The 27,271-nt window shown below is 40.3% G+C and overlaps 5 protein-coding genes across 9 annotated transcripts; 4 read left to right on the top strand and 1 right to left on the bottom strand.

Annotated features, from left to right (window-relative positions):
* Positions 1 to 1,489: 1,489 nt before the first annotated feature.
* LOC115753727 (transcription initiation factor TFIID subunit 15-like) lies at positions 1,490 to 3,056 on the top strand. Of its 2 annotated transcripts, none has more exons than XM_030692491.2 (4): positions 1,490 to 1,621; positions 1,772 to 2,181; positions 2,521 to 2,639; positions 2,753 to 3,056. In XM_030692491.2, exons 2-3 carry the CDS (start codon positions 1,787 to 1,789, stop codon positions 2,621 to 2,623), a joined length of 498 nt encoding a protein of 165 aa, XP_030548351.1. In that variant the 5' UTR covers positions 1,490 to 1,621; positions 1,772 to 1,786; the 3' UTR covers positions 2,624 to 2,639; positions 2,753 to 3,056. The 2 variants fall into 2 exon arrangements, with proteins under 2 accessions (XP_030548351.1, XP_030548352.1); XM_030692492.2 differs by having other exon boundaries at positions 1,506 to 1,620; positions 1,754 to 2,181.
* Positions 3,057 to 6,579: 3,523 nt separating this feature from the next.
* On the bottom strand, positions 6,580 to 9,821 carry LOC115753725. 3 transcript variants are annotated; one of them, XM_048277338.1, is made up of 4 exons: positions 9,625 to 9,821; positions 8,233 to 8,464; positions 7,484 to 7,788; positions 6,580 to 6,895 (listed from the first exon to the last, which is right to left on the bottom strand). In XM_048277338.1, the coding sequence occupies exons 1-3, from the start codon at positions 9,711 to 9,713 to the stop codon at positions 7,492 to 7,494; spliced, it is 618 nt and encodes a 205-aa protein (XP_048133295.1). In that variant the 5' UTR covers positions 9,714 to 9,821; the 3' UTR covers positions 6,580 to 6,895; positions 7,484 to 7,491. The 3 variants fall into 3 exon arrangements, with proteins under 3 accessions (XP_048133295.1, XP_048133294.1, XP_030548348.1); XM_048277337.1 differs by having other exon boundaries at positions 6,580 to 6,808; XM_030692488.2 differs by lacking the exon at positions 6,580 to 6,895 and having other exon boundaries at positions 7,287 to 7,788.
* A 3,707-nt stretch (positions 9,822 to 13,528) lies between these two features.
* LOC115753724 (protein OVEREXPRESSOR OF CATIONIC PEROXIDASE 3) lies at positions 13,529 to 16,408 on the top strand. 2 transcript variants are annotated; one of them, XM_030692487.2, is made up of 4 exons: positions 13,529 to 13,793; positions 14,351 to 14,704; positions 14,964 to 15,284; positions 16,145 to 16,408. In XM_030692487.2, the coding sequence occupies exons 1-4, from the start codon at positions 13,578 to 13,580 to the stop codon at positions 16,286 to 16,288; spliced, it is 1,035 nt and encodes a 344-aa protein (XP_030548347.1). In that variant the 5' UTR covers positions 13,529 to 13,577; the 3' UTR covers positions 16,289 to 16,408. The 2 variants fall into 2 exon arrangements, with proteins under 2 accessions (XP_030548347.1, XP_030548346.1); XM_030692486.2 differs by having other exon boundaries at positions 14,348 to 14,704.
* Positions 16,409 to 16,555: 147 nt separating this feature from the next.
* Positions 16,556 to 17,633, top strand: LOC115753728. Its single transcript, XM_030692494.2, has one exon. It carries the CDS (start codon positions 16,952 to 16,954, stop codon positions 17,447 to 17,449), a length of 498 nt encoding a protein of 165 aa, XP_030548354.1. The 5' UTR covers positions 16,556 to 16,951; the 3' UTR covers positions 17,450 to 17,633.
* Positions 17,634 to 19,935: 2,302 nt separating this feature from the next.
* Positions 19,936 to 22,834, top strand: LOC115753726 (transcription factor HY5). The gene is made up of 4 exons (XM_030692489.2): positions 19,936 to 20,413; positions 20,720 to 20,900; positions 20,994 to 21,150; positions 22,437 to 22,834. The coding sequence occupies exons 1-4, from the start codon at positions 20,317 to 20,319 to the stop codon at positions 22,503 to 22,505; spliced, it is 504 nt and encodes a 167-aa protein (XP_030548349.1). The 5' UTR covers positions 19,936 to 20,316; the 3' UTR covers positions 22,506 to 22,834.
* Positions 22,835 to 27,271: the final 4,437 nt, after the last annotated feature.

Here is a 27,271-nt window from a genome sequence, read left to right as displayed (position 1 = left end):
ATGGAGGAGTCAGTGCATCGAAGAAGATAAAGGAGAAGACGGGTCTTTCTTTCTTTCTTTTTTTTCTTTTTTGTTTAAAATTCATGTTGTCTATGTCTGTTTGTGTTCATAAAGGAGGGTCAAATATTCTTGAATCTCACCCAAGACTTGTCTTCCATCATCAGCTTCAAACGGTCTTTATCGAAATCTACCATTTCCTTTCCGTAGTTTTCCAGACACCATTTTCATGGCGAATTTTGCCCCCTTTTTCGAGTTTGAACATGGTCATCGAGCGTGGCACGTTGCTTCCTTTCTTTCGGAGCAAAATCTTCGCCGGTCTCTGGCGTCTTTCGCTAAACATTACGTCCTCACCGTCATTGTAAGAAAATATTTCGTGTCATACAACGATAGGCCGAATTCATCCGAAAGCAATGAACGGATCAGACGTCCACACAACATTGCGATTTCTCAACACGAATATGATCGGAAACTCAATGCGACCGTCGCGTAATTAGTACCGAAACCCGGTACTTTAGCTCCTCCGTGTCCCATTGAACTGGGTTCCTAGTTACATCTCATGTCCCTTGCATTGTTCAAAATTTGCTTGGTCAAAAAAAACAGGATGAATAAAAATTGGAAAAGAAGAGCAATAAAGGGAAAGGAGAATTAGTTTCCTACGGAACACAGACAACTTTTGACTCGTGTCTTCCAAAATTCAAGCTTCAAGTACAGAGACAGAATATTCAAAGGGGAAAAATTACGGGGGTTTAGGGGGAATTGTTCGCTTTTCCGACGTAGGATGACCGTTAAGTAATGAGGAAACCCTAGCATCTTACGTGCTTATTAAGGTTACTGCTCCTTGCAATGCTCGATTTGTTCTTTGCAGCAGATAAAGGAAAAGCTTCAGGAACTGTGAATCTTCCCAAACATTTCTTGAAGTACGCGCCATTCTTTTTTTTTTTTTTATGTCGCCGTTAATTACTGCACATCCCGCCCGACGTGAGACTAGTCCGAGCATGTCTATAACCAATGGAGCTAGCTACGGATAGAAATGGATTTCAACTGAGTTCAACTTGAATTCCACGTGATTTGTCGTCGCGCATGACTAGCTCGATCCACCAATGGAAGTAGATCGAAACGTATCACCGGCCACAACCTGACGTCCGGGGACGTTAATTTGGTGACCAGGATCAGTTAGTACATAGCAAAAGCTAAATGTGGGCATGGCCACAAACGTTATTCAATTCTAGCAATTGCTCTTGAGAAATGATGCGTCTCCAAGCCGCCTCAAAAGGGCCCAAAGAAGCTGTAGACTGGAGCTCCCCTTTGAACTCCTTTTTCCAAATTTTTTTTCCCTTTTTTGAATCCTTGGAATGACATTTCTAATTATTATCAATTTTTTTCCTTCCTTCTTTCTTTTTTCCAAACTAAGGATATTGAAAAAGAAATCTCTCTCTCCCTCTCTCCCTCTTTTCTCTCTCTCTCTCTCTCTCTCTCTCTCTCTCTAAGTGTGCTTGGGGGGGTGTTCTCGAGGTGACCCCAACAAGCATATAAACCACCCCAAACTCTCGTATCCTTCACCAATGATAAGTTGTGCTCAGCACAAATCTGTGTGTTCATCTTGACTCCTTTCTTTCCCAAGGTGAGTTCTTGAAGCTTAGATTGTCATGTCTGTCATCATCATCAAATCTTTGCTTTCATGGAGTTCCTTAGCTCCAACTTTATATTATGCCAAGCAGTAGAAGCTGATGTTGTTTCATGCAAAACCCATCATTGGGCTTTTGGTTTTCAGGTGTGGTGGTTAAAGATGAGCAGGCCAGGAGATTGGAACTGCAGGTCCTGCCAGCACCTGAACTTCCAGAGGAGAGAGTCGTGCCAGAGGTGTGGCGAGCTGAGAGGCGGCGAGAGGGGCGGCGATTCTTCTTACGGGGGCTTCGGCGGGAGGAGCGGCTCGCCTTTTGGGCTCACAGGCCCGGACGTCCGGCCCGGCGACTGGTACTGCAGCGTCGATGGCTGCGGGACTCACAACTTCGCCGTCCGCTCCACCTGCTTCAGGTGCGGGGCCCCGAAGGACGAGTCAGACAGCGGTGGCCGTCGTTACGAGAGCGAGACACCTCGGCCGCGAGGTTTTGGAGCCTCTGGAGGCAGCGGCGGCAGCAGTAGTCGCCGGGGGTGGAGACCTGGTGACTGGATTTGCACCAGGTAGGGTTTGGTATCTTCCCGTGAAGCATACAAAATGGTTGATCATGGATTTGTCATTTGACTCAAGAATTAACGTATGCTCGTGTGCATGAAATATCACACTAACCATCTCACATACCCAAAGTTCACTCTGTTGGAAACTTGACTCGAACTTTATGAACGGGTCGCACCCAGTCAGTTTCTTCTTTCCTTTCCTTTTTGGCTCTCATACAGAAGCGTCGAGCATCGGCATAGACCCGAGCAACCGCAGATGTAATTATGCATGTAAACACGAGCAGTTGTACTTCTGGGAACGTTGTAATGAATTTCTCTTCAACTGTTGCACTGTGAAATGCTCAGGTCAGGATGCAATGAGCACAATTTTGCTATGAGATCAAACTGCTTCAGGTGCAATGCACCAAGAGAGTATTCGTCGGGCGGCGGGTCTGACTATTCTTCTTGAAGTGTTCCATGATCTGGTTAGAAACTACTAGCTCTCAGACATTATGCAACAGATAGTGTGTTTTGAGAACGATATTGAGCCGGCTCGGTGTTTTCATGATCACCCGTCTTGTGTTTCTTTGATCTTCAGGAAGAGCCTGGAAGAGAATCGAGCAAGAAAGTGCAGCCACTGTCTTTGGTCTCTCTTTCTGCCAAGAAAACATTTTCCATTGGAGTTATTTGGTGGGCTTAAATGACAGATCAAAAGAACATAAAGAGAGTCGTCTTCTTCTTCTTCTTCTTCATTTTTCTTTGTTTTTCTTCAGTTCTATGTTGTTCTTATGGTCTAGTTTGTCTTGGCATAGCATTGTAGCTTGCGGGTTAGCAGTTCCTCCATCACCTGTTTGAGAGGGGTTTCCCATGGTTATTGCAGTACTGTCTGAGAATTTCTTTCATTTCCCCCTCTTGAATTTTCCTTTCAACAGTATTTACATTTTTGCCCTAATTTAGGAAAGTAATGGTACTTGGAAGGCATTGCCATCTTCCAAAGGAAAAGTTGTTGTGTGGAATCGGATCGTATGATTCCGCTTCATCTCCATCATTAAATAGTGCGAACCTAGCATGATCTAACGGCTTAAATGAAGTGATTCACAGGCGCCAAGCGCATGCAATATAGAGCGATTCCCTCCGATCCTTTTGTTCGAGGATGTTCTTTGGTTCGAAGTGGTCAAAAACAAACTTGAATTAGAACTGCAAAAATTAATTAAGTCGTGGATCTTTTGGCAACTGCATAAAAAAATGTTACACATGCCATGGAAGCAATTCAGGGGTTTTGCCTTTGGGGAAAGAAACTGAGATAAGTGGACCCTGTTACTCTTCATATCTGCAAAAGCTGGGGCATTAGTAAAAGAAGACAAAGATCATACGCATTTTCAAAATGGCATAAAAAGGAAACTACACAGCGTAATCTAGTCATGATTAATGACACTAAGTTTTAGTCGATTCCTCTCTTCATCTTGTCTTTCAGCTGATCTTAGGCCAGTGTTTCCTGGCGAGAAGTTCAGTGGCTAAGTTTGGCAATCTGATGCAATGTGCTCTTGCTCACATCTGGACTAATTGACAGATCATCATAGCAAACAAGAGAAGAGTGTTATACAAACCATTTTTTCCGATAACAATCTGTGTATTTATAGCAAATTACTCAGCGTGAAGCACAAAATGTGGATGTAACCACATCAAACAGACAACCATAGACGTAAAAATGGGCAGAATGATAAGTGTAGTAGACAGAATAGATCCATGACCGGATTTGAACTCATTATCCATTCTCTAACACCATGTTAGACGAACCATTTTTCCTAAAAACTTAACTAATTAGAAAACAAACCAACAATGTATACATGCGGCGTATATCTTGACAAAGAGTGATGCATGGTATATGTACCATAGTATGCATGCCTTCACATGATTTAATTTCAGAAGGGAATCATGAGAGAGTTCAAGTATGTCAAGATAGATCTATATTGCAGATTCAACTATCGGAATTGCTTCCCAGTTCAGCTTATTCCTATTATAGTAGATATACTAATTTCCCACATTCATCTTCCTTCACCTATGTTTTGTATCAGGAATAAATTACTAGCTGTGAAAAGTAGGATAAAACTACAGAATACCAGTACTGCGATTTCTCAAAATTCTTGTCAAGAGTATGCCGGCAAGTCAAAGTTTCGCTTAACTTAGGTTTTAACATTGATTAATGTAAAGACGGTGATAAAACAAGAAGATGGATCTGCTTTTAAAGAATAAATTCACATAGGATTCCAGAGCTTTTAAGGAACAGCTTTTAAAGGTCCCCTCATTGACCTGATGGGTATTTAACTGCAAGATTTACCGGTCAAAAAAGAAGCCCCAACACCACCTTCAATCAGTGCCCCCTGCTACTACACTCCATTATTTAGCTTTTTGCAAGATTCTTTGTCCTGCTTTAAGCATTTCCTTTATGTTACTTCACTTGCTTTGCTGGGGTTAGTGAAGTACCTCCCTACTGATGAATCAGTCAAACAGAACTAGGATTTATATGACTCAAACAAAAAGAGAATTTGGAATTGATATGTCCAAGTTGAAGCAGCTAGCATTCAAGTAGTGCCCATTCTTTCTTCCTTCCTTTCTTTCAAGCCATCAAGTGCCCGCTCTCTCTAGTAGACAGACACAGAGAGAAGAGACTCGGTAGTGTTTAAATGAGGAGAATAGAACGGCATCATACTGATGAAGATATCTTCCCGGCATTTCATTGATTACATGGTACCGACTACCATATAAGGGTCATCGAAATCTTTTCGGACAAAGAAATCTGGATATGAGAGATAACATATATCTAGATCAATGATAAAGGGCTTACACTTGTGAAATGCAAAAGAAATGCAACTTCCATGATAATTAGCATTCTCTTTCAAAAAATTTCTCTCTTCATTTAGTAAGATCATGGGGACGTCCGAAAACGGTCTTTAAGAAGACGCAATCATAATTTCATGTTCCCGACGCATCCTAATCTAAAAAGAGACAGGATATCTGATAAAACTCATGCTCAAGAAAGAGCTCCATCTGCCTCTTAAATCACAGACTCTGGACCCAACATCCACCTTATCAGACAACAGCAGTGTACCAAGTACAAGAGTTGAAAATGTTAATCAATACTGTGATGGTCAAACGGTAGCAAAAACAAGATAGCTTTTATCCAATTCAAAGCTTTGATAAATTGACTTTATTTAGCTTTTTAAAGTTCTCCCCTTTCGTATTTATTCATAAATTTAGCAAACGCACACTCTCTTAAAGTTCTCTGCTTTTGTCCCTTTATAAAAAGTGGCCTTTGATGTCTCACACATTTCAACTACAGTTGTCATGCTGCATTATTTCTCATGGGGTAATGCACCACTTAAATTCATAGAAAACACATTGCTACAGCCATTTACCTTTTTCTAATTAATCTCCTTCAGATTAATAAATTACCTTACAATGTGGATACCACCTGTTTAGATAAAGCAAAGTTAAGAAGCAGTACTAATACCCTGCAACTACATGTATTTATAACTTCTTTTTGGGCTCAAGACAGATACATGTATCAATAACCATAGAAGTTCAACGACGAGTGCATCCCCAAGGTACTTTTGGTGATGAACAAATGTAATGTGTCCTCATCTTTGATGCTCGAACGTTTCCATAACAACAAAGTACAGTTGCTCTTCTTTGGTCTATTACCAGCGGTTAGCTGCCAGTGTACAGCAGCAAATTACAAAAGAAGTCCTTGCTGCATTAAAGAGGCTGTTGTTGTTTGTGTTCCTAATATTAAGATGATTTTCTAAAAGAGAATATCAGAAAACTAAATAAGCTGAGTATATTCGATGGTCTTCTTTATGTTATTCAGCCTGAAATTGGTGTTCAATCACTGTTATATGACTTCAAACAATCGGTGGTTCACAGAGTTGTGATGTAAGTGCTAATCTTTGGCATCATTTGGGCTCTTCAGCACACTAGATATGATAATCTAATTTGGTTGTTACTTAAACCAAATCATTGGGAGTTCATAACAGAGAATTCCACGGTTCAGAATCCTGAGTCAGAATCAACACATTGATAGACCAGGGAAGAAATAGAACTTGCCGCACGGGTCTGCAGCTCTGCTAAGCAGAAGATTTTGCAAGAAAAACAGCAGCATGCCTTCAAAAAGAGCGTGTCAATAAGCTTGCCACTCTCTTGTGCCCCACTTTGCCTGTCTTTCAGCATATATATTCTTTCTTTCTGTCTTCCTGAAATGCAGACTAAACTGGGAATTGTAACAGGTAAGCGGGCTCTTGATGGTTCACCTACTAAGCTTGAAACTGTGTGTTTTTGAAAGGCTTTGAGAGAGACATTGAGTTAACAATGCTGCTACTGGCAGATTTTTAGAATTAAAGTAAACCGATGCTTGAAGGAAACCGAGCATCCAGATTAGATTGGTTAGACCAGGTCCATTCCCAAATTCAATTGGGATTATAATGCACATAACGCTACCTGCAAGAGGTCATAAGCATCAAGAATAGACAATTAAGTTCACAAAGAATACAAATGCTAATAAGCTTTTTTCTTCTGCAACTGTAGCTTGCTACATAGTATTCGTATCAGTTCTTCAGCAGCAGAACAGGTGCTTGCGGACGGCAGAAGTTCTGCGGCACTAATAAACCTCTACAGGACAGGTAGGGATCATTTAGAGACTACAAATCTTAATGTGTATGTGGCCACCAATTTATGCATAACTTGCCTGAAACAGAAAATAAGCAAGTAGGAAAGAAAAGGAGCCTTAACATGCGCATCACTACCAACTTTGCCTAGAAGCTCACAATTCCCAAGTAGGAAAAGAAAAGCATATGACCATTGAGGTTGACGACGAAGCACGAATGGCATGAAAACTATTAATGGCCTTCAAGGAAAATGAACATCGCAGCTAAAATTGGGTATAAGCAGTAAAATGTGAGTTTCTGAAGATGTATTTGACAGACGGGGGTCACAGTTAGGAGTCAACTACCCTCAGGTAAGGACAGTTTGGTCTTTACTCTTTGTTCTCTGAATCTTAATGAGCAATTGTTGTTGTTTTCTTTAGTCTGCTAACTTGTGAGCTCAGCAGAAACCTACTCACTTGTGCGAGGAGAAAGTTGATGATCAGAAATAAGATTGAAGAGAGACTGCTCGGTCATAACAAGCATACATACCCGACAAGCCATATAAAACTTGCAATTCAGTTGATTTCAAAAGTTGACTGAAGATCCATATGTTGATGTAAGACTCAAAAATTTTGACAACGAGAATCCTAACAAAAATGAGTGACATTCTCAACAGATGTGTTGCTTACAATTCATCTCATTTCAGCTTAGATTTTGATGAGCTCTGCAGTGGCTTTGCAATAGTTCGAGCAGGGGCAGGTCTCATGGCCTTCTTCACATCATATTTAATGGATGATAAGGCACAGATCAATGCAATCAACATCGTCGGATAAACATAGACTGCCTTTGCAGGATCCACATTCACAGGCTTTCCCAAGATTCCCTCCTTGACAAGACCCCAAATTATCAGCAGCGTCCCAAACATGCTCATCCTCCCTGGTTTGAGCAGACCCACAAGTGCTCCTGCCACGGAGAAGTAGCTTCCGGCAAGAACCTGGAAGAATCAACAGGTAGTGAAACAAACTACGTCAAGAACTCCAAAACAAAAAGAAGAGCATGCAAGAAGTTCGTTTGTATGACATCTCAGGCACTCTAAGAAAAAAGTGACACTTCCAGCATTCTATCCCCGGTAAAATTGGGACTGTCATGAGGAGACAACTGTAGTATTCATGGCAAGCGAAAGAACATGCCTGGGAAAATATACCAACGTGATACCGTTTGCCAGTAAAAAGTAGATGCTGAAGTTCTCCCTTAAATGTGTCAGATTAAAAAAGAAGCTGGAACAAGAAACTGTTATCTAACAAGCGTAAATCTTTTACTTCATGATCTTGCACATGCACTGCAGTGGGACAAATGTACAGTTTATGTCGGTGTTTAGCTGAAAAAAAAGCATATGCAACAGGAAGATGAGACGTAGTAAGATCAAACGGAAAAGAACCTCCAAACGCTGCAGATCAACTACTGCCGAGGCTTCTTTCACAGTAGTTAGATTATAGATATCTAGCAAATCATTCCAGCTTGGAACTGTCATGTTCTTTACAAGACCATTGACAACAGCTCCAGGGTAGAGAAGGGCCTTCACCACAGGAACAGGGATTATCTCACTGGCAATAAGCTGAGATGATGTGACTTGTATCGGGGTCGAGCACATACCAGACCTACACGTGACCCTGCACAGTAGCCCGAACACGATTAATTGACTTAGGAAAACGATTAATATTACGAACTTTGTACATGAATTTGAATGGGGAAAAAAAAAAAGATACCGGCTACAGGTTCCAACTGTATGTTAGATCTCAAACGATAACTGTCTCTTAGTAGAATGTCTGAAATTCACTGAGCAGTTATGATACTTAGAAATATAAACTATCATAAGAGCCAAGTAGGCATGGTGGAGAAAAGAACACAAGCTGGTGCAGTATAACAGTCTTAACTACTTTGCATGGGAAAGAACAAAAAGGGTGTTATTTGCCAGAATAGCAGTCCACAGGAGCACTTGCCAAGTAGCAACCAATAGTTTCAAATGGAAAGACTACCAGCTCCCATAAAGCAATCAAGAAAGGAGGTTTTATTATATAGGTATTCTCAATTTGTCGATACGATGAAGCATGCCCGACGGATTTCAGTTTTTTGTTATCCCAGTTAATATTTAGCGGAATACAAGGATCTCCTGCTCTGTCACGATGTGGTAGCATTACAAACGGACAAAGTTATTTCCTTTTTTCTCCTCCACAATGGAAAGACGTCCCAATTCCAAAGCAGTGACATCATAAGATCTAATCTATGCTCGAGAGAACCTCCATGATTCTCTCTTCTTAGCTCAGAAATGGCCCTTCAACTTCTACTGTCCTTGAAGAGCAAAAGAACATTGGCAAGGACAGCTCGTCCACTACAGTGCACAAGAACAGGCTTCTTCATACACACAAGACTGATAAAAAAAAATGAAGCAACGCCGTCAATCGCTCCTTCAAGTCCCTTCTTTGCCCTCCGAACCCATCCGACCAAACCAATGGAGAAAGAAAGAGAGAGAATTTCATCATCCCCGATCCCTTCACGTAACAATCAACTCCGCACTGTTTCTGTTCGAACGAATCCATGTATAAAAAGAAACATCTCAGCTAAATCACACCCCGGAAGATTAAAAAAGCCACGAGGAAGGTACCCAATTTCATTCGTCGGCGGCAACATTCGAGCTCGGAAACCAACCGCTACGATCAGTCAGCCAGCGAATCGCGAAAAAGACGGCGAAGAGAGCATACAATACGATTGGGGAATCGAAGTTCAGCCAAGGGAAGAGAGGGAAAAGGAAGTGGGATATGGATCGAATTACCTGAAGAGAGGGATCTGGAGAACGATGAGGAAGAAGTACAGACGAGAAGCTATCGACGGGACTCTGCTCGTCCATCCCCTCGACGCCATCGATGATGATCTCGTGATCCGTGTCGTCACTTGCGGAGCGAGAATTTCAGACAACGAAGAAATAGTACGTAGCTTTTGAGCGAGATGGAGACGTCGAAGTATATTTACGCATCCTATCGTATTATCGGGCACATTATTATTAGGGTCTGCATGGTAACAATTTTGTTTTTGTGATTCTGTTCCCAAAAACAAAAAAAATGAGAATCATGTTTGATAACACATATAATTTTGATTATGATTCTAGAAGCAGAATCAATTTTGAAGAAAAAATGACCATTTTTGCAAAACCACAAAAAAGTTGGTTTTGACAAAAATAATCACTTTTGCAAAACACAAAAACCTTTTCTTTCCTCCTTTCTTTCGTTACTTTGCTTGACCTCTCAGAAGGTCTTTCGTTATTTTGCTTTTGACCTCTCAGAAGGATACTCTGCCATGACACTCTTGAGACTCTCGTTCGCGACTCAATTCACTGCTTCATCCGCCGCTCTTATGACCCATCGCCTCTACCGCCGTCATCCGTTGTTCCCATTGAACGACTGCGGTAAGTTTCGCTTGACCGAGATATGTCCTCATCTTCTCGCTTGAGCCGGATTCACCGTCTCGTCGCCTAAGCCAAAATAGGGCGGCTCTCGCCGGATCGGCGAGGGCAACCACCCTCTTGGCCTAAGGTGAGACTCGCATTCGCTAATCTCGACTAGGGCTGCCCTAATCGAGCGACGCAAACTTTCCCCTCGGCGAACTCGACCGGGGTCACCCTAATCGGACGACGCGAGCATCCCCTCGATGATCTCGACTAGGGCCGCCCTAATTGGGCGACGAGATGGCGAGCTTCAGCGAGGAGACGATGTAAATGTGAATATGCATACGTGGTTTTTCTTGTTAAACTTGCATCATACAAAGATTCAATTTCTCCTTTTCGCAGTTCACTGGTTCAATGTCATTGACTCTCTCCGTTTCTTTTTTTTTCACTTCATTGATCAATGCAATTTAGTCATTCTCTCTCTAAATTATGGAGGCTACGGTTTAAAAACCGACATGAATATACGCGGTTGTTGATTTCCGGACTCGTTATCCGCATATCTAAAAGGGGGAATTGTGCAATTCGACCGATTCCGATCAGATTTGAAATGGGTGTAGTGAAAGTTGCGTGAGTGATATGACGATGTGAACTTCTAAACAACAGAGATTGTGTTCTTGATGCCCGAACTTTGTCCGCAAGAAGAAAAACTAAAAAAATTGGGAAGAGAAAGTATTTTTGGGAACATAAATTTTGTACAGTTATCAAACGTGTTTCTATTCATGAACACAATCACAATACGATTATCAAACACATTCTGATTCTCTAAAAACTCATTATAACCATAATAAAAAAAAATCATTATAACCATAATCTGTTTTTGGGAACGAATTGTTGCCATGCGAGACCCTTAGATTTTAGGGACCTTATTTGTATTCCATTATTCTTAAAAAAATATAATTAGTTTTATTTGGTAAAAATGGTCACTTGGAAATAATTACAAATCCCATTTGATCGTAATACATCATAAAACTCAATTTATCGAGTAAATATATAATTTCTACGTGATTTTTCTGATCCGCTCTATTGAAGATTTTATAATATTTATGAAAGGAGGAGAAATGGAGATGGTTTATGAAAAAAGACATGTTGCGAGTTGAATTGAATCAAGCCAAAGCAAAAGGCCGGACTCGAGTGAAAAAAATAATAGTATTGATCAATTGTCATTTTGTTTAGAGTAATAATAATTTTCAATTTTCTATGTAATCACAAATTGACGGGGAAAACGACATCGTGATTTTTTTTTATCTTTTATATTTATCGAGAGTCTTATAATATTTACATATTAAATTACGTTTTTATTTTAACTGTTTAAGATTTTAAAACAGTTGAATAACGAGCCTACAAAATTTCAGAAAGAGGAAGGTTGATGATTGTAGTTTATCAAAAAGAAAATGTCACGACTCCATACATAGGGTTTTTTTCCAAAATAATTTTTTTAAAACAAATATTTACAAAATTATTTTTTAAAAATAAATATTTATTGATTTGGGCTGCGCTCGGCGGTTTAATTGCCGAGCGAGGCCCGCTCGACGATGGGCCCGCCGAGCAAGGTGCAATCCGGCCCGATTCTTTTTTTTTTTTTAATTTCGTATTTTTTAATTATTGATACTTAGAATATTTATTTTATTTATAATTTTTTTTCTTGTGAAGTTTATATTTATAACATTATTAGCAATAATTAATGTAAATATTTATTAAGATATATAATTAATAAATAATGTTGTGATATAATGTAATATAGCCGCGAGAATATGTTGGAAACTGCAGTAATAGGATTTTCGGGAAACCGCAGCAAAAGAGTTAAAAACCGCAATGAAAGAGTGGAAACGAGTAAAGAAATGGCAAAACTTTGGAAGAGCATATCTCATCGCTCGGGCGTCCGTTTGAGACGAATTTTTTTTTATTTCACGTAATTTTTCGAGACGAATCCACTGCAAACAGCCATAGGTGGTTTGGCTCAACTTTTTCCCCAAAAAACGCCGTTTTCCTTGTCAATTTTGCATTTTCTCCCTCCGGTGCCACTTCTCTATATCGAATGAACCCTCCTTTCCCTCTCTCCTCTTTAATTTGGACATGAAAAACTTTGTATCATCCACGAGTTGATTAGCCGAACGATCGTATGTCAACCGAGCATTGTTTGAACATCGTTCGATCGGTTGAGTCAGATTGATCCAAATTGATCCAAATTGATCCTCTTGGCCGACCATGGGTTTGTTTGTTGAATGTATCATCGCATGATTGGTCACTAGTGTCGCGGTCCATCCTCGATCGAGGATTTTGCCGGAACGTGATACTAGCTCGTCGATAGTTATATATGTGTTTGGTTCTTAACCCTTAATGAGTGATGACTCATTTTTTTAATCTATATATAATGAGTTTTGTTCTTACATGAGTTAGTTATATTCAGCAAATAAGTCATAAATAGATTTTTAAATATAATACGAGTGTTAAACAGATCATAAATATATTGTAAACGAGTTTTACAAAGTTAGACTCAACCCACTATGTGCTCGCCCTCACTCATTTTCGTGCTCACTTATTCCGTGCTATTACCTCGGTCTTAATATGAGTTTTGCTAGGTTGAATTAAAATATGTAAACGTTTTAGCAAAATGGGTCAATATGAGTCGAATTGATACGGGCCAGTACATTTGTATTGCATGAAAATGTGTTAAAAACGGGTTAATATGGGTTGGATTATATTTCGACTTGACCCACTTGTTTGATGGGTTTGATCTACTCGCCCACCTCCCCAAAAAACAGCATTGATCTCGTTTTTATCCACAAACTGGTTGTATTCAATACACAAAGGGCGATCAAGATTTCCGATTTCCTCAGGCTGGCTTTAGAGTTCATTAGTTAATTTTTTTTACCATAATCATTAAGTACTATTTAAGATAAATTAAAAATAACGAAAAAAAAAGGGAACTATCATAGGGGCTTAACGTGGGTGCGGAAACTCTATTAACTTGACCCGACCAAGGCCGGCTGATTGACGGTAACGATTTCCTCTGGCGTTTTTGCATAATCTATTATTAATTTTTTTTTTCTAAAATCTAATGTATTAGTTAAATATAAGTGATAAAACAATGAAAACTCGTAACAAAGTTGTTAACGAGGTTGAAACGACGTTCATGGGCCAAGGTCTGAAAACAAAATTTGGGCCCCCAAAGACTTTCAGTCCAGCGATCCCATTTCTTCAACAATGGCTCCGTTCCCCCTTCCTCTCTCTGAAACCTCTGTCCACGGTGGCGGAAAACCTCTGGAGGGAGAGAGGCCAAACCCATGGCTTTCGCTCCATCCATTAACGCTTCATTCTCTGCTCAACTCCACTCTTCGGTACCCAGAAAGTGCCTCTTTCGTTGCACTGATAATGAACCCGCGACCCTGAAGTTTTCTCTTCCCAGGACCTGTCCGTCTCGCTCCTCCTCCGCGCTCGTTTCCGCTCGTCGTCGCAAGGACGACGCTCCGGTCGCGAATAAGAAGAGGGGCAGGAACAAGGTGAGCTCTATTTTTCCGTTCGTAGTACATGAAGAGCTGCAGACGAGCTGAATTGTCAAAGGCGTCGAATTTGAGCTCGTTGTTTCTCTGAAGCTGTTCGATTCATTTCGTGCTGTGTCGTGTTGTGCTGAGTTGTGTTGTGTTGTTTCCTTCAAGTTTCGTCTCTGTTGTGATTGAACCCTGATAGCGAGCTTCGAGGAGCTTGCTCTTTTGTTTGATTAGGCTTGGTGGTGATTGTTGCAGTGTTTGGACTGTTGTCTTCAAATTTGAGTAAAGTTCTTTATAGCCGAGGAGGAGTGCTGTAATGTGCTGCAATAAGAACCAGATATGCGGATTTTCTTTGAAATGGAGAATCTATGACAATCTTCGCTCGGTGAATTGTTTGCACATGGAAAGTCGATTTCTTTCTTCCAGCTTGGATGTGGATCTTTTGGATTCATTTTCAACGGATAAGTAATGATGTGGGCAGGGAAATGATCGATATCTCTGTTAATTACTAAATTATTGGTCTAGGAGATGTGAGATAATTAATCATCTTTTTTAATTCTTTGCAGCAGATTTTGCCTAAAAGTAATGATGAGGAAGAGGATGATTTGGATGAGGATGCGTTTGAAGTGCTATTCAATCAGCTCGAAGAAGATCTAAAAAATGATGGACTAACATTAAATGACGACGACGACGATATAAGTGAAGAAGACCTTGCTAGGCTGGAGCGTGAGTTGGAGGAGGCCCTAGGTGGTGATGACCTGGAGATGTTTGCAGGCCGTGCGGAGAACTCAGGAGTTGATGATCATGCTGAAGCAGAAGATGGCAGTGATGACGACGATGATGTTGAGAGCCCAGTTGAACTAAAAAGATGGCAACTTAGAAGATTGGCTGTTGCTCTGAAAGCTGGTCGCCGGAAAACTAGAGTAAGCATTTTCTGTAACTCATGGTCTTCACATAATTGATTAACTATATATTTTGGCCTATGTCATAGTTTGTGAAATACTGGACTGTGTATTCACTCAGATATATGAATAACAGCTGTAGCATTATGTTATTAATCGCACATATAAGAAGAGTATAGAAAAGGATGTTTGAAATTGTGTTCTGACTGGGACTTTGACCTTCCTTTTACATGATTGGTTGTGATAAAATTTCATCCTTCATGTGGTTTTTCTCGTGCAGATTAAAAGTCTTGCTGCTGAGCTGTGTCTTGATCGATCTATTGTTCTTGAACTGCTGCGAGATCCGCCTCCAAATCTTTTATTAATGAGTGCTACGTTGCCTGATGAACCTGCACAAGTGGGAACAGTCCTTGAAGCTGAAACTGCACCGATTGACATTGCTCCTAATGAGATAATAGCAGATGCTGCGGACCCTGAACCCAAACCCACCGAGAAGGCGCCTCTTCATGTGATGCAACAAAGGTGGTCAGCGCAGAAGAGATTGAAAAAAGTGCAAGTTGATACTCTGGAAAGAGTTTACAGAAGAACAAAGCGCCCAACTGTAAGACAAAGTTGCACATTAACAATTCGCAGATTTTGTTTAGTGGCAACTCACCATTATGTATCTTATCATGTCTTCTACCTTTTCAGTAATACTTTGTTTCTTGCCTTTCGTTTGTTTTTTACGTATTGGCAAGATGAGTTGGGAATACTAGGATTTTGAACCCAAGATCTATTGGATATCGGAAAGGGTAGACCATCATTTAGGCCAACTTGTTAGGTGTATTAATGTTGATTAGTGCACTACACAGTAATTCAAATGACATTTTTATGAGCAAGTGTACTGCTTCTTTTTTTGTGTCTCCCTTGGTTCTTTTTAAGGACATATTTGATATTTGACATTAAGCCTTTTGGATTATCACAGTGTTTTTGTGTCAAAATCAAACATAAACATTGCAGTGCTTATTCTATTTCATTCCTCTTTCAATTCCATTGAATTCCTTGTCCATTGCATTCTGTTTTCACGCGATTCCCTTACACTGTATCAAGAGCCATTAAATCCAATTTCTTTTGTTGGGAGTCTAAATTGTCGTGAAAGGCGCGGGAGTCAGTTCGCCGTATATTTGCGTGAGAGATGCAGAATCGCTCCTTTTTTTCTTTATACCCTTGGGAGTAAATTAAAAGCAGTCAGACTATTTATTAACTTCTTTTTATCACTCCATATGGGGGATCTTAGTTGTTCATGGAGCTTCAAATCTCAGTTATCAGTTTTGATGTTCATTTATTTTTAACGTCAACAGATGTTATTCTTCTCCTTTGTAGTTAATTGGTATTATGCAGCAACTTTAATTATTTCAGAATTTCAATTCCAATGTAGAAACTTTTTGACGCAATACTAAACAAGGGAAATAATGGATGCAGAATGCAATGATCAGCAGCATTGTGCAAGTGACCAGCCTACGTCGGAAGAGAATCGTGAAATGGTTTGAAGACAAGCGTACTGAAGATGGAGTTCCGAAACAACGACTTCCTTACCAAAGATCGGTGGCCGAAACTGTTTCTTGAAAATGGTTGCGCAAAGCTGTATCAATTGTTCTTTTCGTTCTGTGAATTGGTGAACGTTTAGCCGTATGTGCAGCGCTGTTGATGATATCATAGTGATATAATAACACTTGATGCAGTAAATCTCATGCTTCATGATGTTTCTCTGGCTGCAACATGTTGTCTTTCCTTTCGGTTTTTCTAGTTTGTTCACGTTTTCTTTTGGCCAGACTTGCTGAGCTAAACTATCGCAATTTCTTTCATGGCGGGAACAGAAGAGCTGAAGTTGATATCTGGGCCATTTTGAGGCAATTCATGGCCTATTGGGGCTTGGAACACTGGAAAAATTCGAACATGCAACTTTTTGTTGGCACTGAGATCTTCAGCTCTTGTGATTTCCATTTCCTGAGCGAGCGAAGACCTCGAGCTTGTCCTGCTTTCTTTGTACGGGAATCGGCCGGGTGGCCGAGTATCGATAAGAGATGGTTCAGAGAAGAAACATGTTACGTGTAAGATACTGCCCAGCAAAACTACAAAAGTTCAGCATCTTGACAGGGATGTTTTCTGTGTTGATGTTCAGACAACCAACCAGGACAAAAAATGAGATACATGCCGGATCAAACTCTAATTTGTTAAGGCCAAGCAACACAAATCTAATATGAGTTTGCCCCACCCAGATGCCATCTCATGACCTCTTTCCAATCTTTTTCTTCCTTCCAATTTCTCCAATCTCTCTCGTGTCTATTTATATCTGCTTGCACACGCTGGTCCAACATAGGAACCGAAGTCCACCCGCAACTTGCTCGTTATTTTCGAACAAGCACGACCGCAGAAGCTCGAGTCATGGCCACTTTGCAGAGGTCGGCCAAGTCGTTCAGGAGGCAGGGCTCATCGGGGCTGGTCTGGGACGACACCCTCTTGTCGGATCAGTTCCATGAAGGCGCCAAGAACAACAAGAGCGACCTCAAAGAGCTCAGGCCGTGCCAGAGCGCCAAAGCCATCTTCGCGGGTGTGGACTTCAGTTCCGGGCTGAACGACACCGCGCCTCCGGCGACGTGCCTGCGGAGCCTGTCGTCTTCGAGTGCCGACCCTTCTCAGAGCGCGCGCGCCCGCGGCCTCTCGGGCGTCCTCAGCAAGCAGTACCTCGTTAAAAAGCTGAAGATGCGAAAGACAACTGATCCCTGAAACGTCAAGATAAAGATTGAATGCCTCTCCTCATTTCTTTCCATTCGAGAACGCCTCTTCTTTCATCAATGTTTCTTCAGCTAAACAAGCATACTCGGCTAATAACAGTGCGAGCAATCGTCGTCGTCATCGTAGTCGCAGAATTTAGCGAAAATCTTCTACAGAAGAACATAAAATTCTTTTGGCTTGGTGGTTTCATGTTACTGCATAGGAGTTGTAACTTGCATTCTGTCTGTTAATACCGGTTTATTTGGCAGCGACATGTTGTCTGGAATCAATGTGAGAGTTCATGCCTTTTGTGAACAAGAAGAAAGAACATCCCCCTGTTGTCCATGGATGAAGAAGCACATCGGCCAGATGAGTAGCTCGAGTATAGAATAAAAGTCTCAGGAACAAGCTTTCAACAACACTTGGGTTCGATATGAAGTTTGAGCTCAGACTAAAGTACTTATCCTAACCAATTCGTATCGCGAGCTCAAGTGCATAAGAAAAATCGTATCGAGCTCGAGCTCAAGCTGAGCGCCTCGCCGGTCGTATGTTCGATTGGATTGAGGTAACATGGCTATTCTATTTTATCTCGACTCGATTTTACGTCTACCTATGACCAGATGCGAATTCGGAGATGAAAGTATGGTGGGGATAGGGATGCCTATCCCTTTGACATACTAAGGCAATGTTTTCACATTTATACCTAGGACTACATATAGGAGAAAGGGACCATTCGGATTAAGAGGGGCTTTGAAAAAGTTTGGGGAATAAAGATCGGCTGGTGATCCCATAGCTGTGGACCACCCTAGGAGGTGAATTTCCTTCTATACTTTTAAATATATAATCTAAAGTGTCTTCTTTCCTCAAAGCATATTGATTTTATCATACATCATTTGCTAACTATATGAGCACACGAAAACTGCAGTCCTTGACACAACAACAAAGTGGGAAAAAAATGGGGGGAGATCAGACCAGGGCAAGAGTTATGAATGTACACGAAAGTTTTCTGCATCGGTTGGCCTTTTCCGGCAGCTAGAGTGGGGGGCAATTTTGTCCAAAATCTACAACCGGATAAAGCCCTGAAAACCACGGCAAGAGTTATGAACGTACACGAAAGTTTTATCGCTCGCAACCACCGCCCATCAATCGATTCGTAGATATTGTTAATCGTATCGAGCTCGTCTTTCGAAACAAAATTGGCTAAAATACAAATCGCGATGAAAAATTTAAAGCGTATGCTATCAGCTCAGAAGAAATTGTACTTATTTCCTCAATTATACGAGACGAGGCCCGAGGGTTTGGCATTCACGGATTTGAAATTGGAAAGTTGGGAGAAAGAGGTGCCACATACACCCACGAGATGTATTGAGGCCTTCATTGCTATTCCAACTTGTTAAAAGCCAATACAAGTTGGAATTCGGAATGTTTAAGCATTTCATTAATATCCTTCCTATCTTAGCCGCCTTTTGTGGACGGTGACATTATTTGGTTGCTATTAATTATTGTGATGATTTTCTCTTTTTCGCATAACGACATACAAAAAGAAAAAGATAGAAGGAGATGTTCGAAAAAAACGTAACAAATTTTCTTTTTCTGGTCGATAAAAAAAATGTAATAACTAACAAGCCAAGCAATTCGTGTTTTTCTCGAGCACCGTGTCATGAGCCCTTCAAATTCCACCGAGCTCAATTTCCAAATTCAAACAAGATTCAAATAATCGAATACGATTAAATGGGAAAAGTATAGTAAAAATGCCTTAACTTTTGTACGGCGTTCACTTGAGTGTCATAACTTTCAAAACGTTCACTTAAATGTCAAACTTTCAAAAATCGTTTACTCGAGTGCCATGTTGACGTGGACGCCGAAAAAGCCGACTAGCAACCGAAAAGTTGACGTGGCACGCGCGGAAGCGCACGTGGCAAGCCGAAAAAGTTGTTGTAGCACTTAAGTAAACGATTTTGTTCCGACGTGACACTCAAGTGAATGATTTTTGAAAGTTATGGCACTTAAGTAAACGTTTTGAAAGTTATGGCGGTCAAGTGAACGCCATACACAAGTTATGGCACTCATGGTGTACTTATCCCCGATTAATCCGACCCTAAAAAACTCACACACCAAGATAGCTCGCGATATTAGTTTTTTACTATATCTTTTAATCACAGTAATTCATTCCTCTCTATGTGAAAAAATGTACGCGAGATAATTCGAATTATTTTTAGAATTTTGTAATTCAAGTTCGATCTCGAGCTTAATCTGTAATCGAATTGAAATCCCTCTTTTTAATTGTCAAATTAAGCCCGAGTTCTTCGTTCCAAAATCAAACTCGAGACTTACAAAGTCCATCGAGTTTAACAGAGTATCGGAATCTTTTAAGTCAAATCGAGCCCGAGCATCATGACTCGGCCACACTCGGTTACATCTCCTACCTTATTACACCATTGTAAGTACAATTGTATCTCCATACATAGCATGTGAATTCAGGAGCCTCCCATTTCCGGAATTGGAAGAACACTACCCCTCTCCAATGTCCGAATCCAATATCTCTCCTCCTCACTTCATCTGCACCGTCCGATCTGCCTCCCGATCGAGGGTCCACGTTCGCCCACGATTCCTCCGCTTCGTCCTTTGATTCAACAAGCCCCTCATGGCCGGTATCCATCCACGACGCCAGCTCCAGCACCGTTCGATCAGAAGGGCGATCCAACTGCCCTGGTGGATCTTATAATTCGATAGTTCTGGTTTACTCGCTGTAACATTTATACCCTCCCTCGTCATCCATTTGAATAATCACCAAAAAGAAGAAAAAAAATTAATATTTCTCTCTCGCTCGCTCGCTCTCGCTCTGTGAGAATTCGCAGTGGACAGAAGAAGAAGAAGATATGCAAGAGCAGACGACGAGCTCCCTAGCTGCGAGCTCGCTTCCTTCGAGCAGCGAGAGATCTTCGAGCTCAGCTCTTCAAATCGAAGTGAAAGAAGGTCAAACTCAGAATCTCACGCGACTGCTACTCACGTGAAACTCCCGCTATTTACTTTCGAATCGCTGTAATGACCACACATTCGAGAGACGGAAGCCCTTTTGATCTTACTAACAAGTTTCTTCTGCTTTCCCTTTTTTCCCCCAGAGCCTCGCGTCGAGAAATGCAGAGTTTCCTTCGCCTGTAGAAATCCTGCAGTTTCTCGATGCGAGCGTGGGAGTTGAACAAATCGCGGTTTGGGATCGCTGTGAGGATCGATTTGGAATTTTATCTAATCGATGTTCTATTCCTTATTTGTGCGAATCAGGCATGGAGAGTGATGAGGAGATCAGAAGAGTGCCGGAGATGGGAGGGGAACCGGCGGGGACGTCCGCGGCCGGTCGAGAATCCGGTTCGGTGGCCGGTCCAGACCGGGCTCGGCCCGCGGGTCAAAGTCAAAGGAAGCGGGGGAGGAGTCCAGCTGACAAGGAGAACAAGAGGCTAAAGAGGTAAGAATTTCCGTCGGCCTCTATGGCATTTTGGTGAATACGGGGTGATTAACGGGGTCGAATGTCGTAACATCACCTTCCCCACCCCCCCAGGTTGTTGAGGAACAGAGTATCGGCGCAGCAAGCACGGGAGAGGAAGAAGGCGTACCTAAGCGACTTGGAGTTGAGAGTGAAGGACCTGGAGAAGAAGAACTCGGAGCTGGAGGAGAAGCTGTCCACGTTGCAGAACGAGAATCAGATGCTCAGACATGTAAGTTGGAATGTCCGAATCCCCACACGCACATCACCATCGCGATTCGATTTGATCGACATCGTTTTCGATCTTTAGAATAATCACCATCATGCTTCCTTCATCTGTTCCAAGTACTCTAGCCATGTGCAACGTGCATTGGAAGGGAGATTTAAAAAAAAAAAGTGATTTTTTTAAGAGCTACCGTATTACGAATTTTACCCATGATCTATATTATTATCGTGTTGAAGGGTCTTGTTTGATTCCTAAATCTGGTCTTGTGATTGATATGCTGAGGAGAGTGGAGAATTCGTAAATAAAGGAGAGGTGGGTCATGGGTGTAATATCATAAGTGATATATCACAATCTTGTAGATTTGCTTAGTTGATTACCTTTCTTAAATGACACTTAATTTAAGTTCTTATGCTGATATTCAATTCAATCGTATTACTGAATCAAGGTATCTAAGGGGGGAAAAAAGAGGATGGAAGCCATCACTATAAGAATGAACAGTAATTATCCACTAGTTTGCGGAGAAGTAGGTGAAATTGAGTCATCAAGCTTGAGGAATCAAAGACAATAGATTAGTATAGAGTGGGGTTGATTACTCAACAGAAATGGGTGGTAGTTGATAGAATGATAGGAGGAGCAGAAAAAGTCAAATTTACAACCATGACATTATCTGTTAGTCTTCATCTCCTTTGTCTGATCTTCTTCTTCACAACACCAGAAGTTCTTTTTACCGGCTCCGGTGATTTCTGGCGATCTGATCTTTAGAGGGAGTTCGAGTTCTCCTAAGTTGATGTGGTATGGTGATGGGTGGCTGGATGAAAGCGTGTACATCATGCAATAATGAAGTATGATTAATTTTGGCAGGGGCGTCGCCCCACCAAGATGAGTAGAGATGGTACAGATCGTTCCCTGGTATAGATTGAGTAGGCTGCCGTTTGGTCACTAGTGGGGTATGGGATGCTCTTGATGGGGCTTAAGTCGGGACCCCATTCCTGGCTGCTGATATTTTGTTTTGATGCCTGTTTTGGCTGCCTTGAAAGTTTAAACATTGGCATATGCAAAGTTATGTTGACCAGTCGTTAGCTAGGACTCGCCGTTTCGTGTGAAATCTCAGTACCTCAAACAGGGCACATGCGTGAAATTCTGGGAGGCTTGTGTGTTGTTGATCGGAAGTGGCATGTTTGTCTGGAAAGTTTAGGTTAAGCACACACGGTATGTGATTCATTGCATACCCAGAGGCTTAAAAGGAAGTCTTCATTGCGAGTTTCGTGATATCCGAAATTGTGAATGTGCAGATACTGAAGAACACCACGGCGGGGAGGAGAGGAGGAAGCAGCGGCTCCAATGCGGACGGGTCGTTATGAGAAGAATTACGCCAATCAGAAGCTATAACCATTATATATCTGGTTTATACAGAGGAAGTGGTTGAAGATCTGTGCCCTCTCTCTCTCTCTCTGGTTCCTTTTTTGCCCATTTTAGATTAGACATTCCAATCATCTTTAGGGGGTAAGAAGCTTGGCAAAAGTCCAGCCTGCGATGCTTCCTGTCTTTGGAGGATTCACAAAAGGGAGCGGAAAGCGTTGATGTGCTTGTTTTCACGTTCCAGTGGTAAAGGCACGACGGCCTTTGCTCAAGAGTTTGATCGATGTGAAAATAGATGAGTCCTGAATTGTGATGTGGGATTGTGGTCGTACAAGAATTTTTTTGCTACGGATCCCCGACACTAATCGCTCGCCGGATCGACAACATGACGGTTCTGCAGACACGCTGAAACACAAAGTTCTCTTCCCGGACATATGACCTTAGTTCAGTGTTATACCTAGACAGTGAGTTTAGCAAAACGAGATTATGAAAAGGAACTAATTGAGCTAGAGCCGCATAAAGTTGAGTTACAACTGAAATTTGACTCGATAAATTATGTACTTCCCCTTTACTATGCGTGTCGTATCGAGAAAAATGGATAATTTGAAAATTATTTTTTAAAAAAAATATTCGCTTCTATTTTTTATTAAAATGAATGACCATGAAAATATTTAGACGTAAAATAGTTTTTTGAGCTAATTGTTTTATGTGATATTGACAGTTATTTGTAGGAAAAATATGTTTCATATAATTCATTTTTTTAAAATAAATTGAGTTTTAATTTATTTTGCATTTCATGTAAAGTAATTTGAGAATTGGACATATAAGGTAAGGACATCTTGTTCTGCGAAAGTTAAACGATTTGAAAAATATTTTTCTATGAATGGTCACTTGTATTATTTGAATAATTAGTTAATAAAAATATTTTTATCATCGAAATTAATTTTTGTCAAAATATTTTCATGGATAATAAAAATATTTTTCGTTTGTTAAAATTTGTAAGCAATATGAGTGGTATTTTTAGCAAAATAAACGGAGCTTGAATGAATGATTTTACGCCTGCGTACTAGGAAATTTGTAATTTTGCACGTGTGCCCTGTTGCAATGGGCCAAGTACAGCCTACAATCCCTTTTAACCCAAAAAAAAAATTTATATCAATTAAATTTGTGCCAATTAGTTTTACACCCTTTAATTATAGGAATTTAGTCTTAAATATTTTGACAATTTGCTAATGTATTTCATTCAGCTAATTTTGGTATGAAATCACTAACATGAATGTTAGTTATCCCATGTATCACAATCGGCATTGACGCATACATTTTTTTAGTATTTTACTTTTCTTTTCTATGTTTTAATTTTTCTTTTTACACTTCTAGGCTGACAAGGTTGTTGCTTGACCATTTCTGGCCACGGGCAAGGGTGCACCCTCACCAACCAAGATCTAGGTGAGTGGTTCGAGACCTTTGCTTGTGGCTAGCAAAGGCATCATGGCCCTAGCCAAGATTAGGCGAGAGCATCGCAGCCCTTGTCGGGCAGCACGCAATCATCATAACCCTCTCTTGTATTTGGGCATAGAGGCCCTCATTTAGACTTCTTTTGTGATTGGCGACTTTGCCAGCCGATAGTCGAGAAAGAAAAAGGAAAGAAAAAAAAAGAAAAAAAAGAAGAAAACCAATAATATAAAAAAAATAAAATTATCTAGGCTAGTGTCAAACATGTCACATAGTATAGCTAGTCTCCATGTTAGCGATTTTTAATTAAAATTAATATGATAAACTATATTGGTAAATCGTCAAAAAAGCTTAAATTTTTTTTTTTAAGATTCGATTGGCACAATTTTTCATAAGGGCATACCTTTTCTCCCCTAAGATTTCTCTCCCTTTCTTTCGCCGCCTCCCTTCTTTTTCTAGCAAAAGCGTTCCCAGGGAGAGAGAGAGGGAGGACCCTCTCCCCCTCCCTCCTCCCCTCTCCCTCTTCTCTATATTTGTTCAGATCTCTCAATCCTTCTTTTTTTTTTTTTTTTGAAAATAAATTTCTTCGTTAATTTCGTGGACGAGTGATTGATACCTAAGCTCTACGAAGATCGAAGCACAAGTGCGTCAGAAGAATCCGCTCTTCGTATTCGCTCACTTCGGCTTCAGATGCTTGCTCTAGGTTGTCGAGTGTTTTGCAAATTCTCAAAGCTTTTGTTCAGTCAATCGGCTTATTTGAAAGTGATTTTATGATTAACGTATTTCTTTTTGCAGTTATTTTCTCGTAATCTAGAGTTAGAGCAGATTTGAGTGTTTTTCTATCCCGATATAGATATATATTTGCAATGTACAAAGTGTTTTCTGAACTTTCTCAACCTATTTGTGTTGTTCTTGTCTCTGTACGGTCAATGATGGTGTTAGAGACATCGAACTTAGGTGCGCATCGCCTTTTGACAAAATCGTAGTTACCGAAGAGCGATTTCTTGATGTGTGCTCATTCCCGATGATGATGAAAGATTCAAGAATCGATCGTCGGCTGTGTTTGGATGCAATGACATATCCCTCCTTAAAGAACGAGGAAGTTTCTATAGGATGGATCAAATTGATTCACTTTTCAGATTTACTTACTTTGTAGGATTTTCATTTTTATTTTGAAATGATGTATTTCTCTTTGATATGAAATGAAGATCTTTCTTACGACAATATTTTTTTTCTGGCACAATTGAAAAGTTGACTATTCAATTGACATAACTGTAATAAAAATTTACGATTTTTTTTTAACTTTTTCTGAACTGTGCATAGCTACATTTTGCGGACGTTCATCTTGGAAAGTTCACGAGAAAATATCTGTCTGAGGAGGTCGTCGAAGATACCTTGACACATTATGTTTCTCACTTTCATTTTACTTTACGTCAACATCCTTTGTTTTCTTTTTAAGATTCGAACGTATCTTTTCTGAAGGTAAGTAAGAGAAAAAATCAAAATTAAAAAATCACATTTACCATCTCTAGAAAAACAATTCTCCAAATATTTTATCGGTCGATCTATGGTTTCAAATTAAACATATAAACGTAGAAATATATCTGCATTTTCAATGTATATTTTTACCGAGACTCGTGTTTCCTAATCACATTTCCAGATCTGGTAAAATTCGACCAAAAAAAAAAAAAAGATCTGCTAATTAGATTTTTTTCTTTTATCGGTGAGTTCCACGAAATGCCAATAATTAGCACGCACTAAAATGGAGTCCACCGACAGCCACTAAAACCAGCTAACGGAAGCTACCGACAACAGCCGGTGACTCATGGGCAACAGCCTGCGGACAGCAAATGATGAAAGCGGAGGATTCCGAAACAGAAAAACAAAAATTAATCGTCCCCGTTTCCGTCGGGACGTGCGCTTGCGAACCACCGAGGTCGGGACGTGTCATTCTATGATTCGCTACTTGAAGTGTAGGTCAAAGGGGGTGAGAAGGCTGACTCAGCTTCATCCAATGGGAGGGCGACACGTAGACGAGCTCACGGGTGTCAACGTGGTTCGGTTGCATCGGTTTGTTAAGAGTCGAGACAGTGATGGCTGAACGACCGCGGATTTCGGCTCACTGTCGTGTCGTAGAGAGTGAGCCGGACAGCTGCCTTACCAACTGTCGAGCAATCAAGGCCCATCGCTTTCGAGCTCAGCCGTGACTGTGTAATTCATACTAAAATCAGAATATGCAAGCAATAACAAAAAGTGCTAATATCACCAAAAATTCCTCATTGATACATTCGTGTCATATTCATTTTAAATTAATTTTCACATCTCGAATTTTTTTTAATTGATACCCACATGATATATTTATTTCAAATTATTTTTTTATATCACAAAATTTTCAAACCAAGATGCTTAGTACCACATTTATTCTCCAAACTGGTGCACCCTTTGACAAAAAAAAAAAACTCAGGTACCCGCTCTGTATTTACCCCAAAAAATTTCAGATTTACCATGATTTTGGGTAAATATTGCATGTGTGTACCGATTTGAGATTTTTTTGTGACACAAAGAATAGTTTTGATAAATATAGCATGGGTATGCTAGTTTATGATTTTTTGTGAGGTAAAATTTAGTTTGAGATAAATGTGACGCAGATATACATATTTGAGATTTTTTGTGAGAAAAATTATTTTAGGGTAAATGTGGCACGAGTGTATCGGTCGAGAGTTTTTGTGACACAAAAATTAGTTTAAGACATGTGTGTTAATTTGATTTTTTTTTTGTGATAATAGCCCTAACAAACATAAATAAATACATAAATAAAATAATTCAAATTTTTAGACATCAGAGGAACGGCTCAAATTCCACCATTTATTAGTTTACCTTCGTCTAACAACTAGCAAATTTAGATTTTTTTGGTGATACGAACTTTTCATAAATAAAGATAAATCCGACTTGATTTGGTAAATATCATTATTTCATATTCAACAAATAACACCATCAAGTATTCCGAACAAGAAAAGGAGATACAACTCGTAATTTTTTTTAGCACGTGCATATCATAAATACATACATTTTTATGTCTCAATAACTCAAACTCATCTTCTACTTCATGTGCAATAATCTACCACTAAGATGTTATATTTTTGGGTCTTTACACATGAACAAAAAGAAAACACCGTTGTTTTTAAAGTATCTCGAATATGTACCATGTATAGTAATCAAACCAAATTACGAATCGCCAACTACTGTGAATCGTTTATTTACTAATTTAATGTTGCGATCTAGGGTGCGCTGAATGGTAAAATAGATCTCAATTTTT

The sequence above is a fragment of the Rhodamnia argentea genome, chromosome 4 (genome assembly GCF_020921035.1).
Source record: "Rhodamnia argentea isolate NSW1041297 chromosome 4, ASM2092103v1, whole genome shotgun sequence".
Taxonomy (NCBI): domain Eukaryota; kingdom Viridiplantae; phylum Streptophyta; class Magnoliopsida; order Myrtales; family Myrtaceae; genus Rhodamnia; species Rhodamnia argentea.
Note: the sequence above shows the minus strand (reverse complement) of the source record. Positions and strands in the feature narration are given on the sequence as shown.

Excerpts from the sequence above, each read along its gene's own strand:
- LOC115753726 (XM_030692489.2), top strand. The coding sequence starts at position 20,317 with ATGCAAGAGCAGACGACGAGCTCCCTAGCTGCGAGCTCGCTTCCTTCG. Across the intron at positions 20,901-20,993 it reads GAGAACAAGAGGCTAAAGAG|GTTGTTGAGGAACAGAGTAT; the intron begins GTAAGAATTTCC and ends CCACCCCCCCAG. Across the intron at positions 21,151-22,436 it reads AGAATCAGATGCTCAGACAT|ATACTGAAGAACACCACGGC; the intron begins GTAAGTTGGAAT and ends GTGAATGTGCAG.
- LOC115753728 (XM_030692494.2), top strand. The coding sequence starts at position 16,952 with ATGACCTCTTTCCAATCTTTTTCTTCCTTCCAATTTCTCCAATCTCTC.
- LOC115753724 (XM_030692486.2), top strand. The coding sequence starts at position 13,578 with ATGGCTTTCGCTCCATCCATTAACGCTTCATTCTCTGCTCAACTCCAC. Across the intron at positions 13,794-14,347 it reads AGAAGAGGGGCAGGAACAAG|CAGATTTTGCCTAAAAGTAA; the intron begins GTGAGCTCTATT and ends AATTCTTTGCAG. Across the intron at positions 14,705-14,963 it reads CTGGTCGCCGGAAAACTAGA|ATTAAAAGTCTTGCTGCTGA; the intron begins GTAAGCATTTTC and ends TTTCTCGTGCAG.
- LOC115753727 (XM_030692491.2), top strand. The coding sequence starts at position 1,787 with ATGAGCAGGCCAGGAGATTGGAACTGCAGGTCCTGCCAGCACCTGAAC. Across the intron at positions 2,182-2,520 it reads GGTGACTGGATTTGCACCAG|GTCAGGATGCAATGAGCACA; the intron begins GTAGGGTTTGGT and ends TGAAATGCTCAG.
- LOC115753725 (XM_048277338.1), bottom strand. The coding sequence starts at position 9,713 with ATGGCGTCGAGGGGATGGACGAGCAGAGTCCCGTCGATAGCTTCTCGT. Across the intron at positions 8,465-9,624 it reads CTCCAGATCCCTCTCTTCAG|GGTCACGTGTAGGTCTGGTA; the intron begins GTAATTCGATCC and ends GCTACTGTGCAG. Across the intron at positions 7,789-8,232 it reads TTGATCTGCAGCGTTTGGAG|GTTCTTGCCGGAAGCTACTT; the intron begins GTTCTTTTCCGT and ends TGATTCTTCCAG.